General features: G+C 34.0%; 3 protein-coding genes across 3 annotated transcripts; 2 read left to right on the forward strand and 1 right to left on the reverse strand.

The window, feature by feature from the left end:
• LOC109328816 (ATP synthase gamma chain, chloroplastic-like) lies at window positions 3,262–5,487 on the reverse strand. Its single transcript, XM_019562413.1, has 2 exons — window positions 4,952–5,487; window positions 3,262–4,205 (listed from the first exon to the last, which is right to left on the reverse strand). Exons 1-2 carry the CDS (start codon window positions 5,321–5,323, stop codon window positions 3,453–3,455), a joined length of 1,125 nt encoding a protein of 374 aa, XP_019417958.1. The 5' UTR covers window positions 5,324–5,487; the 3' UTR covers window positions 3,262–3,452.
• LOC109329306 lies at window positions 9,119–9,808 on the forward strand. Its single transcript, XM_019562983.1, has one exon. It carries the CDS (start codon window positions 9,119–9,121, stop codon window positions 9,806–9,808), a length of 690 nt encoding a protein of 229 aa, XP_019418528.1.
• LOC109329307 lies at window positions 12,561–13,250 on the forward strand. Its single transcript, XM_019562984.1, has one exon. It carries the CDS (start codon window positions 12,561–12,563, stop codon window positions 13,248–13,250), a length of 690 nt encoding a protein of 229 aa, XP_019418529.1.

Raw genomic sequence — 15,708 nt, forward strand, 5'->3', positions numbered from 1 at the left:
CCCCCCAAGGTGAGATGGAGGTGGCAAATTCCTCTTTTTTCGTCATTGAGGGGATCGTGACAAAGAGGGAGGATGAGGTCCATGAAGGATCTTGATAGAATTGTCACTATCATAATTCTCCTCCTCTAGAAACTTTAACCTCACCATCTATTAAGACTAACAAATGGAAGAATGAGGATGGGGATACCTCAAAGGGGTCTATATTGATGAAGGAAGAAGCTTGTGACAAAATCGATGGCAGAAATAGAGCAAAGACATGTAGGAATGAAAGAGAAAGTCAAAGTGAAAAACTTAAACTAGGGGCGAAACCTTATATATAAGGGCCGAAGGAAATAGAAAAAGGCCCATAACGACCCATTAACTCCAAAAATCGACCTATTAATGGACATGCAAGTACCCATTATCACCATGTAATTCAAAATTAATGTCAGGTACAAAGACTAAGGCGACAACCTCAAAGCACTATCATTACTTCCGCGGTCCACTATGTGTCACACATTGAAGTAACATTAATGATAACCATACATGTGGCACCCATCTTCAAAATTTGTGAAGAAACAAAAAGACCTCACTCAACCCAATGAAATGACCAAATATTATAAAAAAGTTCCCACCAATAATTGATTGTCGACCAAAGAACAATGCCAAAGTCAGATAGGTTCAATGGCATGCCCGACTTCGACCATTCCACTAAACGACCAAATAATTTAAACTTAACCGCCTATGATTAATCTACAACCTAAGGGTAGTGCCAAAACATAATAGATTTGATGTCATGCCCAATTCTGACTATTAGATCGAAAGAAGACTCAAACACCGAATAACTACTAGAACCAAAGACTTATAAGTCTAGCGACATGCCCAACTAAGGCCATGCCACCAACCTGGGGGCAACTATCCATCTTGGGTGAACATATAACAATGGGTCTAGATCGAATAAACCAACCAACAAGATTCGATCACATTAGTGATTGTTAATCGCCCTTTAGTCTGACTCTAGTTCTAGAAACGTCAACAATGCTTGATAGGATAGTGTCAAGTCATCACCTACTACCCTAGAAACCTTCCTTCACCCCAAAGGCAATGTCATACCACAAGTGTGCTTGATTGATTGGATAGGTCCACGATGTTGCCCATACGATAAAGTTAAACCCACTTAACAATATTGTTAGACTGATTGACTGAAAGGACCTCCCCTTGGAATGCAAATTAGTCCACCCATATGATAAATAGGTGAAACCATCCATAATGAGGTTTACATGTATTCTCTCTACTTTCTTCCTAGCAAACACCTCCCTCCTATAGATGTTGACTTTGGATTCTCTTTTCGAGTACCCACTCAAAATGTTCCAAGGTCAGCTATAACCTGATTCAACTTCTAGATTGACTTCGTACAACCTGCTTCTTACATTGAAGAACAAATCAATTATCCATGTTGGGTTACTTTAGTAGTAAGTAGATTGAACATCATATATTTGTACAAAGTTAAAGATTCAAATTTGAATCTTAGAAAAAATTGTACGATAAAAAGATCTTCAAACTATTATTTTATATATATAGTGACTCAAGTGAAACCAGTTCTCATATAAAGATTGTGAGAACAATAAATTTAGGTCATACAACCATGCATGAATGGTTATGATTAAAAGTTAGTTATTGATCACATTATAATCATGTGTATACATCTTGTAATCTTGATCGTTCAAATAAATAGATTTGTTAAACCTTGTCCTCAAGGTAATGTTTAAGAAACTCAAGATGTAAAGTCAATCTTAAAAATCTTCCAATATTGACTCTTCATATTAAATATATCAATTCTTAAGGTAGACTACACAATTTTTTTTGTGCTTAAATATTTCCCTTAAGGTATTGTTTAACAAAATTATATATATACTCGAAAAAATATACTAAATGTTGATACATAGCCGTTCTCTTAGAATGGTCATAAAAAATGGAGTTAACGCATATGACAAGGTAGCTGAAATGTTAAAATGGTTATTGGGGAAGCCATCTCCAAGTTGAGCCAAAAGTTCACATATTGTATGTTTGGGGATATACGGCCAGAACACATGAATCGAGGAGGATGGGTTTGCTCCAGCCGCCCATTATCAACTCTGTCAATTTTGGCAGGAGTGATAATTATCTACATGGACTTTATCCTTTCCTCCTACCACTATGGTCTGTCCTAGAAAATAGTTAAGGGAAGCTAAATAAAATATAATATATATGTTTTATAAACAATATAATATATTATTAATTTTAAACAAAATTGTAACATGTCCTCATTTCAATGACGGAAGAAAATAAGTTATTTTTTAATATGAGAAAATACTTTATTTATTTTTACAAAATATATTGAGAGGAAGGGAAGCACCTGTCCTTGTCACTTGGATACATCCATGATTTGTCTTGTGTGTATCTAAGTGGACCAGAACATGATGAAAGAATGATAGCCTAGTATATAAGACTCACAAATCTGGATGATAAATGCATGTAATTTTACCCACAAATGGGATCCTGTTAATATAATTTGAATCTCTTATATTTTGGTTATTACGCAACAATTTTATAATTATGCTGAGTCCCACCCAACATAGAAGATGAAGAAAAAAAGAAGAAAAAGAATCCTGCCATCAATTGTACTGATTATCAAAAAAGGTTAAAAGATTTCAACTAAGTCATGATCTGATTTTCCTTCTCATCTGTGTAACTATCAAACAGGAAGTTATAATAATGAAGGAATAAGGTTACCAAAGCCTATATTAACAATGTATGATCAAAGCTTCAAGTCCTTCAACTGCAACAATAATTTGAAATCTCACAAGGCTGTCATTTTATGTCTTTTACTATTCCTTGACACTTCTTTTCTTCGTGGAAAATATTGCCTTTACCAATCAGCAGGAGTTTCATGCATGAATCAGTTTCATTGATGTACTTGAGATTTTAGTGTAAAAATATCATTAGTATTTCTCTATCAATAATTCAAAATGAAAAGCAACTTTATCCTGGTTTATGTGAATCATTATGATACATTATGTCAGCATGACAACAAAAATAAACAGATGAGAGGCCAAAGTTTAGATTATATCTAGCAAGTTTCCTGTGGACAATGGGAGGCCAAGGTTTTGCCTTAATCCTGCAAGTTTTCTTGACATCAAAATTTAACTGAGACAAGAACCTACATTTCTATTGAAAAATCAATCATGAAACCCAAATTGCATAAGCAATGATAAAGATAAAAACAAAGGGATTAAACTACACTTTGATAGAATAACAAAGAAATGAATTAAGGGTCAAAACTCTACTACAATCCTTTTTTACTTAAGCTAAATCTTAGAATTTAGAAAGCTAATAGTAAAAGCTGGGAAACTGTAGAATCCCAAGTTCTATATCAATTAACACATTTCAGTATTCTCAAAAACAACCTATATAGGAGAAATAAATTATATTTGTCAATCAATTGGTGTTAGTGCCTCAGCTCCAGCCACAATCTCTAACAGCTCCCCTGTGATCTTTGCCTGTCGTTCTCGGTTGTAGGCCATTGAGAAATTCTTCTTTAACTCAATTGCATTTTCAGTGGCATTAGACATGGCATTCATTCTTGCAGCAAGCTCACTAGCCAGTGATTCTTGCAAGCCCCTCAAAATCTGACTGTTCAGATAAAGAGGCATCATCGCATCAAGAATCTGAACCGGATCTTGTTCAAATTGCATAAGTGGCAAGCATTCACCTCTCTTCCTATCCACAACATCCCTCTCCAAAGCCAACTTTCCTTGCTTAGTAGTCAACCTGAAAAACTCATCCTCCATCGCATCAATACAGTTCCCATTCACATCACGAACCTCTCCTTTTGTTGACAATGGCAACAATGTATGAATCACTGGATCAAACTTAACCAAAGACATAAACTTAGTGTACACAAGCTCAACCTTATCAACATCCTCACTGACAAAAAGTGCAAAAACATCATCCGCTATAGCTTGAGCTTCCTTTGTAGTTGGAAAACTTCCACCTTCAATAAACCTATCAACCTGAACAAAATTCCTACTCTTGAAAAATGAATTACCCTTTTTGCCAATACTAATCACGACACAATCCAAACCAAGACTCTTCAACTCTCTGATTCTGGCCTCCGCTTTTTTCGTCACTGCATTGTTGAAACCGCCACAAAGACCACGGTCACCAGTTATGACAACAAGGGCAACCTGCAAAATAAAGTACGCATTACAACTATTCAAAGAGAAATAGTAACAAAATATTATTTTAAACCCTTTTCAACACATTCTCTATTATTGGATGAAATTTATATAGAGCTCACTAAAACCGCACCGCGCTGATCCAATCTCTATTTGTTAGATCCTACATGAATTTCATTCAATATTTAGGAGTGTGTGCTGACTATAGTGCAAAAAATCATTTTGATCCTTCAAAATGACACCATTGATAAATCAAGTCCTTGAAATTGCAAAAACAACTTCACCATCAGTCAATTTGATCTCACTAATTTATAATTTCTATGTCACGACCAAATTGACAGATAGCTTGACAAAATTTGGGACCAAAATTGTAGTTTTGTTCCATGCAATCTCAGACGGAATTGACCAATAATATCAATCTCAGACACCCAATTGACTTTTGAAATTGCCAAGAGTCACCAGAAAGACCAAAAGGCAAGAGTTCTATTCCTACACTTGTTGGAGGCAGCCAGACACCCGAAAGAGATTAGTTTCATACTCATAGGATGAGGATACCCTTGGTAGTACAAAAAATACCAAATTGATGTTTTACTCGCTCGCCACACTTAGAGTATGTTTGCGAGTTGAATGTTGGATGGAAAGTAAGAGAAAGGAAGGTATTTCATGATGCACAAGTCTTCCCTTTATCTTCATTCCCCCAAAACTCAACTCGCAAACAAACTCTTATCGAAGACATATGAAGAATGTTACACAACCTTCTTAACGGGTCTAACGTTGGTGAGGGGAACATCAATTTCTTCAATTCGGAGCCTTTGGTTGATATCTTGCAAAACTTCAACAAGTGTCTGTGAGAAGGGTCTTCCGTTGATGACTGCTTCTTGGGCTCGGCGGACCCTTGCAGCGGCGACGAGCTTCATCGCTTCGGTGATCTTTTGGGTGTTCTTCACAGTTTCGATTCGCTCTCGAAGCTCGCGGATACCGCACCGAATAGGTGAAGAAAACGAAGAAGATGAAGGGTTTTTGATCAATGGAAAGTGAAGGAAATGATGTGTTCGATGAAAATGATGAGTTCGGTGAGAAAAGTGGGATTTTGAAGGAACCCCATTTGTGAGTGTTAAAGAAAACATAGATTCTGAAAAGGGTTTTTGAAAATTAGGAATTTTGGTTTGGCTTCAGAGATATGAAGTGAGTAAGGGAGTGTAAGAGAGAAGAGTGTGGTTGATCATTGAAGACTTTGGTGATTGGGTTTGAGAACGAAATAGGTCCGGCTGCTTTCTCATAAACAATAGTATACCTACTTACATTCAATTTTTTCAACTTTAATAGGTAAATAAAGGGGATCATTTATCTCAAGATATCAGAAAAATATTTTATTCTCTTCTTATAATTATAACTATGTACCAAAAAAATATAAATGTACCCAAAAAAAACTTTCTTATAATTAACATTTTTGGTTACTTTATTTTTATAGTATAATGTCTATTACTTTATTAAATGTCTATTACACTTCCAGATGATATTAATAATTACTACTAGCATGCCATTTTTATTATCTAAATAGATTAATAGAGTGCTAATATGTAACAAAACAAGAAAGATGCTATCTACCAAACAATAAAATAAGTGAAGTGTTGAAACAAACACGAGATTATGAAAGTGCTATTAAACTTCCACAAGTAATTGATTCAATCAGTATATTGGGTCAGTGAGACATTCATTGAAACAATATATTTATACTTTAATTACAACAAAATGAACAAATAAATTTAAAATTTAATTAAAAACTAAGATTTTATTACAACATAAACTAACAAATAATAAATATAACTACTAATATGGTAAACATATTAACGAATTTGTTGAGAGCAAAATATTTTTCCTCTCAAAATAACATTATTTTGGCATCTTTAAAAATTTGAGTGACTATGTCAAATCAGTGACTTTGTGTGTAAACATTGTGAGTCAAACTGATACAAATCAATGCTAGTACATAATCGATAGAAAGAGTAGCTTGAACCAATTAAGTGCTCATTTTTCATTCATAGTGACTTTTCTAAGCCAAATTTACTAAAACTTGGTAGGAGAAGTGTCGCGCCCTGATGTTTGATCGAACACCGGTTACACGACTGATTTGTAGTCGCCACCATGTTTTTGCGGTCAAAACGTAGAAAAATCGTTTGATGCCCAAATATTGAAAAGACTTAGCTTTTAAACTAGATCTCTGGATTCGGGAGTCGGTTACAGATCAATGAAGGTATTAGTACACCATACAACCGTTATCAAACGGTACCCATATCAATAGCATAAAACTAAGTATACCCAAAAGCTTATTTAATCAAGTGATTTTTATTGAAACAAAATATATATTTTTTATTTTTATGTCTGGCAAGAGTTCATCTTACTCTTACGTATCCGTAGGTGCAATAGAGAAATCAAAACTACATAGTTCTTGGATAGAAAATGTTTGGCGTGTTTGATTGGTTTTGATTAAAGTATAAAATGAGTAAAATTTAGATATCTTATATCCAAGGTAAACAAGAAGATTCAACTATGAACTACACTGCCTTACCTATATTCAAGAGAGATAAGAGGCAGTTCAAGATTATGTACCACTTTTCAGCTTGAATAAGACAGGAAGATAAGACTTGGGTCGGGTACCGCATACTTAAACCCTAGAATTCTAAGAGTCTTTAATAAAATATATGGATAAAAGTTAGGTCTCTCATATCTAGGGTAAGCAAGAAGATCCAACTCTGGACTACATCGCCTTACTCATATTCGAGATAGAGAATATGCAGTTCAAGACCACATAGCGCTTTTCGACTCGAATAAGGCAAGAAGATAAGACTCGAGTCGGATACCACTTACTTAAATCCTAGAATTCTAAAAATCTTTAATATAACATATGTCACGTAACATTTATTTTTATATACATAAAATAACTAATATAATATTATACAAATGAGATAGGACAGATAACATATAATAACTAAACAAAATATGGAAACAAATATATCTATCTATTAACTATATAATAAAATAAAACTCATTCATATCACATGTCACTTGTTTCTCATTTTTTCCCTCATAAAAAGTTCTATGCTACTACTATGCAGCTTCCCACACTATATCCTCACATTTTATACATTATATTTTAATAATTTAATATTAATCAATGATTAACCCTTATATAGTTGTTTAATTTAAATTTAAAAACTATACAATTTCAACGCATTCAATATTTATATTAATTTATCTATACTATTTAACGTTTATTAATACTATAAGAATTACTATATTTTCACCCCATCAAAGCTTTGTGAGATTTTTCTCACTAAATTTTAATATCGCAGTTCATATTCTTTGAATTTTAATTTCCTCCTATAATTATAAAAATCAAATTTGAAATTGAATTTTTTATACCTTTTAAATATTTTTTTAATAAAAAACTCATATAATATCATGATTTGATTTCCCTATTTTCATTAAATTAAAAAAATCAAATTCGAAAAAAAACATTTCATTTTCTACGACTTTTAAAATATTTATTTTGAAAAAAAATCATATAGTATCATGTTTCAGTTTTCTATTTTTATTAGAAAATTCAAATTCGAAATTGTCATTTACTTTAATTATGTGTTTAAATAGACAAATACACGGTAACACGTGTATTCTTAACAATGCGAATACACATGTAACATGTGTGTTTTAACTACGCGAATGCACAAGTAACATGCGTTTTCTTAGCAATATAAATAAATAGATAACATGTATATTTTTAACTATACGAAAACACGAGTAACATATGTGTTAAAAACTTTAACCATATCTACATATAATATATATATTTTTAATCATGAAATAAAAAATACTGAGTCATACAAATACACGAGTAACTTACTACTACGTACATAAAAAAAAGATAAATGAATGTGAGACCTATATGTACAAAACAAAAAATAAACAAAACAAAACAGAAATGCAATAAAATAAAATAAAAATACTTTAAACCATTAAGTAAATAAAAAAGGAAATGAAATGGGTAAAAACGAGGGGTTACGGGAACTGAGAGAAAATAGAGGGGATTAACTCCTTTGTGGTTGCCATTGAAGGCAACTCGGTCCCCTTATGAAGCTGAATCCAGGGACGGTGGTGAGGAGCTAGCGAGGGTCGCACTATGGTTGGCGCTGAGCCGATGATGCAGGCTGGCGGTGCAAATGGAGAAGTCTCCTGCTTCAAAGCAGAACGGCATTGCCGCCGGTAGGGGCGACTCCCTTCTGGTTGCCCCCTTTATTCCCCTTCTTTTTGTCGTTGCGTTCCTTATGTGTTTTTTTGGGATTTTGGGGTTGCCGTTTGGAATGGGGATAAGAGTAGTTGCTGGTGAGGGTAAATGAAGGAGAAGATGAAGTATGAAGGGAATAAATTGTTGTGTGTGTTTTTTTTGGTAGCTGCTATTTTGTGTTGTGATTGTTAAAGTAGAAATAATTTTAGCCTTGTTAGTTTTTGAATAGAATTTCTATACATAGAAAGTTAGTTAGTTACTTAGTTAGCATGTTGAAGCTATAAATAGCATAGTTTGTATCTTTGTAGTGTAAGAGTTGTAATTGATATTCTATACATTTTCAATACAATAAATTCATTCTTTTCATTCTTCTCATCAAGTATACTTCATTCTTTCTTATTCTAATCTTCAAGTTGATGCTGATAATGCACTGTGTGTGCATAACTTACTGTTTTTCGTGCTTATCAAAGAGCTGATGCATTGTGTATGCATAGGAGGGTGCTTTGCGATCTTGGATTAATAGTGGTATCAAGAGTTAGGAAAAATATTTTGTGTGGATTTTGTGCGGGGAGTTATAGAAGAAAGGAAGGGAAGAGATGTAGTAGCAAGAAGAAAAGAACTCTATAAGTGTGAATCCAAGATGACAAATGATAATCAATTTGCAATGACATTACCAATCCTTGACTCCAAGAATTATGATAGATGGAGAATTAAACTGAAGACCATCTTTGGTTTCCAAGAAGTGTATGAGGTTGTGATGAATGGATATCAAGAGATTGGAGACAATGCAAGTGAAGCTCAAAGAAAAATCCATAGAGAATCCAAGAAGAATGATTGTAAGGTTTTGTTCTTGATCCATCAATGTGTTGATGGGGCAAACTTTGAAAGAATAGTTGGTGCCAAGACAACTAAGGATGCATGGGAGTGTTTAGAGAAAAGCTGTGAAGGGGCTACAAAGATTAAGAAAGTGAAGCTCCAAACCATGAGAAGGAAGTATGAGCTTCTTCAAATGGAGGAGAATGAAACAATTTCAGAGTACTTTACCAAGATTCACTCACTAATAAATCAGATGAAGTCTTGTGGAGAAGAGGTAAAAGATCAAGCTGTAATTGAGAAAATACTCAGGACTTTAACTCCTAAGTATGATCATATAGTTGTAGCAGTTGAGGAGTCCAAAGATCTTGAGAGCTACAAGGTAGAAGAACTACAAAGCTCTTTTGAAGCTCATGAACAGAGGCTGAAAGAGAGACTTGCAGAAAAGAATGATGATCAAGCACTTCAAGCTCAAAAACCAAGAAATCTATTGGGCAGTGGAACAATAACAAAATGAGCAAGGATAAATGGAAAAATGAGAAACGGAGAAACTGCCAAGGCTCCAGGTAAGAGCAAGGCTCATCATAAAATAAATCAACTAACTCCACTGCTTATGTGAGTGATCAAAGGAAAGGTTCAAACAAGAACTCGTTGAATAGGAGAAAGATTGATAAAAGCAAAGTGCAATGCTACAATTGTAGAAATTATGGTCGTTATGCAGCAAAATGTAAACTCAATAGACTGATATCCAAGAAAGATGAAGAAGCTAGAATGACAAAGTGGAGAATCTGATGATGAAGAACACTACTTGATGATGGCTACTGTAAAAAATAGTTAAGAAAATGTAAATTTCTGGTACTTGGATACAGATTACTCTAACCACATGACATGCAAGAAAGATTGGTTTACATCCCTTGATGAAACAACTAAGAGCAAAGTCAAGTTTGTTGATAATAATGTTGTCTCAGCTGAAGGAATTGGCAAGGTTATGATCCAGAGGAAGGATTTGAAGAAAGCATACATCTCTGATGTCCTATATATCCTTAAGATGAAGATCAATTTTATTTATCTAGGACAATTGCTAGAAAAAAGCTACACTATGGAAATGAAAGAGGGTATGTTTAAGGCATTTGACAAAGATAAGCACAACATCTTGAAGGCTCCACTCTCAACCAATTGGACCTTCAAGATAGACATTCAAACTGGTGAACAAAGGTGTTTGTAGTCAACACTAGAAAGAGATACATAGTTATGGCAGCAGAGATATGGACATCTGAACTTCAAAGGCTTAAGCTTGCTAAACAGAGACAACATGGTGATTGAACTACCATATACTACAGCGCTAGAACAATTGTGTGAAGAGTGCATCTCAAGCAAAACGACAAGAAATTATTTACATCACAAGTGCCCTAAAAACAGCAAAAGGCACTAGAGCTAGTATACACTGATGTGTGTAGTCCATTTGAAGTGAATTCTATCGAAGGCAATAGATACTTTTTGACCTTCATAGATGACCATACCAGAAAAATTTGGATATATCTAATGAAGAAGAAAAATGAAGTGCTAGACATCTTCAAAAGATTCAAGGCTCAAGCAGAAAATCAAAGTGAAACCAAGTTAAAACAGTTGAGATCTGATGGAGGATGAGAGTATGTGTTGAAGATGCAAGCATGCATGAATGAGAGATTGAAGATGCAATCATCCATCATATATGTTTTGATGAAGACAAAGGACACACATAGTTTGATGAAGACAAAGAATTTTTTATACCTTTTAAATATTTTTTTAATAAAAAACTCATATAATATCATGATTTGATTTCCCTATTTTCATTAAATTAAAAAAATCAAATTCGAAAAAAAACATTTCATTTTCTACGACTTTTAAAATATTTATTTTGAAAAAAAATCATATAGTATCATGTTTCAGTTTTCTATTTTTATTAGAAAATTCAAATTCGAAATTGTCATTTACTTTAATTATGTGTTTAAATAGACAAATACACGGTAACACGTGTATTCTTAACAATGCGAATACACATGTAACATGTGTGTTTTAACTACGCGAATGCACAAGTAACATGCGTTTTCTTAGCAATATAAATAAATAGATAACATGTATATTTTTAACTATACGAAAACACGAGTAACATATGTGTTAAAAACTTTAACCATATCTACATATAATATATATATTTTTAATCATGAAATAAAAAATACTGAGTCATACAAATACACGAGTAACTTACTACTACGTACATAAAAAAAAGATAAATGAATGTGAGACCTATATGTACAAAACAAAAAATAAACAAAACAAAACAGAAATGCAATAAAATAAAATAAAAATACTTTAAACCATTAAGTAAATAAAAAAGGAAATGAAATGGGTAAAAACGAGGGGTTACGGGAACTGAGAGAAAATAGAGGGGATTAACTCCTTTGTGGTTGCCATTGAAGGCAACTCGGTCCCCTTATGAAGCTGAATCCAGGGACGGTGGTGAGGAGCTAGCGAGGGTCGCACTATGGTTGGCGCTGAGCCGATGATGCAGGCTGGCGGTGCAAATGGAGAAGTCTCCTGCTTCAAAGCAGAACGGCATTGCCGCCGGTAGGGGCGACTCCCTTCTGGTTGCCCCCTTTATTCCCCTTCTTTTTGTCGTTGCGTTCCTTATGTGTTTTTTTGGGATTTTGGGGTTGCCGTTTGGAATGGGGATAAGAGTAGTTGCTGGTGAGGGTAAATGAAGGAGAAGATGAAGTATGAAGGGAATAAATTGTTGTGTGTGTTTTTTTTGGTAGCTGCTATTTTGTGTTGTGATTGTTAAAGTAGAAATAATTTTAGCCTTGTTAGTTTTTGAATAGAATTTCTATACATAGAAAGTTAGTTAGTTACTTAGTTAGCATGTTGAAGCTATAAATAGCATAGTTTGTATCTTTGTAGTGTAAGAGTTGTAATTGATATTCTATACATTTTCAATACAATAAATTCATTCTTTTCATTCTTCTCATCAAGTATACTTCATTCTTTCTTATTCTAATCTTCAAGTTGATGCTGATAATGCACTGTGTGTGCATAACTTACTGTTTTTCGTGCTTATCAAAGAGCTGATGCATTGTGTATGCATAGGAGGGTGCTTTGCGATCTTGGATTAATAGTGGTATCAAGAGTTAGGAAAAATATTTTGTGTGGATTTTGTGCGGGGAGTTATAGAAGAAAGGAAGGGAAGAGATGTAGTAGCAAGAAGAAAAGAACTCTATAAGTGTGAATCCAAGATGACAAATGATAATCAATTTGCAATGACATTACCAATCCTTGACTCCAAGAATTATGATAGATGGAGAATTAAACTGAAGACCATCTTTGGTTTCCAAGAAGTGTATGAGGTTGTGATGAATGGATATCAAGAGATTGGAGACAATGCAAGTGAAGCTCAAAGAAAAATCCATAGAGAATCCAAGAAGAATGATTGTAAGGTTTTGTTCTTGATCCATCAATGTGTTGATGGGGCAAACTTTGAAAGAATAGTTGGTGCCAAGACAACTAAGGATGCATGGGAGTGTTTAGAGAAAAGCTGTGAAGGGGCTACAAAGATTAAGAAAGTGAAGCTCCAAACCATGAGAAGGAAGTATGAGCTTCTTCAAATGGAGGAGAATGAAACAATTTCAGAGTACTTTACCAAGATTCACTCACTAATAAATCAGATGAAGTCTTGTGGAGAAGAGGTAAAAGATCAAGCTGTAATTGAGAAAATACTCAGGACTTTAACTCCTAAGTATGATCATATAGTTGTAGCAGTTGAGGAGTCCAAAGATCTTGAGAGCTACAAGGTAGAAGAACTACAAAGCTCTTTTGAAGCTCATGAACAGAGGCTGAAAGAGAGACTTGCAGAAAAGAATGATGATCAAGCACTTCAAGCTCAAAAACCAAGAAATCTATTGGGCAGTGGAACAATAACAAAATGAGCAAGGATAAATGGAAAAATGAGAAACGGAGAAACTGCCAAGGCTCCAGGTAAGAGCAAGGCTCATCATAAAATAAATCAACTAACTCCACTGCTTATGTGAGTGATCAAAGGAAAGGTTCAAACAAGAACTCGTTGAATAGGAGAAAGATTGATAAAAGCAAAGTGCAATGCTACAATTGTAGAAATTATGGTCGTTATGCAGCAAAATGTAAACTCAATAGACTGATATCCAAGAAAGATGAAGAAGCTAGAATGACAAAGTGGAGAATCTGATGATGAAGAACACTACTTGATGATGGCTACTGTAAAAAATAGTTAAGAAAATGTAAATTTCTGGTACTTGGATACAGATTACTCTAACCACATGACATGCAAGAAAGATTGGTTTACATCCCTTGATGAAACAACTAAGAGCAAAGTCAAGTTTGTTGATAATAATGTTGTCTCAGCTGAAGGAATTGGCAAGGTTATGATCCAGAGGAAGGATTTGAAGAAAGCATACATCTCTGATGTCCTATATATCCTTAAGATGAAGATCAATTTTATTTATCTAGGACAATTGCTAGAAAAAAGCTACACTATGGAAATGAAAGAGGGTATGTTTAAGGCATTTGACAAAGATAAGCACAACATCTTGAAGGCTCCACTCTCAACCAATTGGACCTTCAAGATAGACATTCAAACTGGTGAACAAAGGTGTTTGTAGTCAACACTAGAAAGAGATACATAGTTATGGCAGCAGAGATATGGACATCTGAACTTCAAAGGCTTAAGCTTGCTAAACAGAGACAACATGGTGATTGAACTACCATATACTACAGCGCTAGAACAATTGTGTGAAGAGTGCATCTCAAGCAAAACGACAAGAAATTATTTACATCACAAGTGCCCTAAAAACAGCAAAAGGCACTAGAGCTAGTATACACTGATGTGTGTAGTCCATTTGAAGTGAATTCTATCGAAGGCAATAGATACTTTTTGACCTTCATAGATGACCATACCAGAAAAATTTGGATATATCTAATGAAGAAGAAAAATGAAGTGCTAGACATCTTCAAAAGATTCAAGGCTCAAGCAGAAAATCAAAGTGAAACCAAGTTAAAACAGTTGAGATCTGATGGAGGATGAGAGTATGTGTTGAAGATGCAAGCATGCATGAATGAGAGATTGAAGATGCAATCATCCATCATATATGTTTTGATGAAGACAAAGGACACACATAGTTTGATGAAGACAAAAGATCGACAACGTCGTGAATGTTCAAGGACAAGCTTGAGAGGATAAACAAATCAACAAACAACAAAGTATCAACTATAAAGTCAAGACTCACGATTATACAAGGCAAAGCATTCAAAAGAAGATCTAGGGGTTAAGTATTTTTATATCTTTATTAGTTCTTAAGTTGTTTTCTTAGTAAGAGTCTAGGCTAGGATGAACCCTAATGAAAGTCTCACAAGCTAAAATGAATCATATCTAAAAAGAGACTTACATACATATATACATGATTTACATGCACATACATACATACATGATCATATGTTTTGAATGCATTTAAAAAGTGTTTTAAATCATACTTCATTCAAAGACATGCATCATTAGGTTATAAATCATGTAGGAGGTTCATTCATCATTTGAAATATGTTTTAGAAAACCATTAATCAATTAACATATGTGGTAATCGATTAATCCTTGAGATGAACACATTAATCGATTAAATGGTGAGTTAATCGATTAAGGTGGTTGCTGATTATATTTTCTGTTATTTAAGAAATCCGTTAATCGATTAAGGTTTAGTATAATCGATTAACTTCAGTTAAAAATAAAATACTATTTTAACCCAAGTTTTTCATATTGCTAAAAAATGTTCATAGGGTTAGAACACATTTTCGAAACAAAGAGTTTTACACATTTTTCAGGAAATCTTAAGCTCAAACATTCATATCTTTTAGAAAGATTTTCTAAGTGTTCTTTTGAGAAAAGAAAAGGGTGAATCTTTATTAGATACCCATTGAGCTTAATTGTCATATCTTTGTGAAAAAGAAACATTGCATCTCACGCCTTTTATTATATAATTATGAGATCTTTGAGAATGGTTCTTAGATTATAAAAAGAGTGTAAAATCTGCACATTGAGGTGCATATGTAACTTGAAGAAAATTGTTAGACTAAGACATAAACACATTCTCTTGGTGTGTTGTATCACCATTGAAGGAGAACAGGTTTGAGAAAACCCTATCCGCGGTTAAGTAAGTGTCTTTGCGCGAAGCAAAAAGTCTTAGTTGTAAGCGATACTTAGGTTGGGGCTAGAGTCGCGAACGGTGAGGTATCCTAGTAGGCGAGCATTGTAGTCAAACCGAAATGGTGGTTTAAGATCCAAGAAAGGAGCGTCTTGCGTCTTGTATTGGAATTGTGTTTGTAAGAACATTGAATTTCCACAGTGAAGAAAAATCTCTCAAG

The sequence above is a fragment of the Lupinus angustifolius genome, chromosome LG16 (genome assembly GCF_001865875.1).
Source record: "Lupinus angustifolius cultivar Tanjil chromosome LG16, LupAngTanjil_v1.0, whole genome shotgun sequence".
NCBI lineage: Eukaryota > Viridiplantae > Streptophyta > Magnoliopsida > Fabales > Fabaceae > Lupinus > Lupinus angustifolius.

Bases quoted from the DNA above. Each gene is read 5' to 3' on its own strand.
- LOC109328816 (XM_019562413.1), bottom strand. From the start codon at position 5,323: ATGTTTTCTTTAACACTCACAAATGGGGTTCCTTCAAAATCCCACTTT. The intron at 4,206-4,951 runs GTTGTGTAACAT...TTTATTTTGCAG, and splicing joins ACGTTAGACCCGTTAAGAAG to GTTGCCCTTGTTGTCATAAC.
- LOC109329306 (XM_019562983.1), top strand. From the start codon at position 9,119: ATGACAAATGATAATCAATTTGCAATGACATTACCAATCCTTGACTCC.
- LOC109329307 (XM_019562984.1), top strand. From the start codon at position 12,561: ATGACAAATGATAATCAATTTGCAATGACATTACCAATCCTTGACTCC.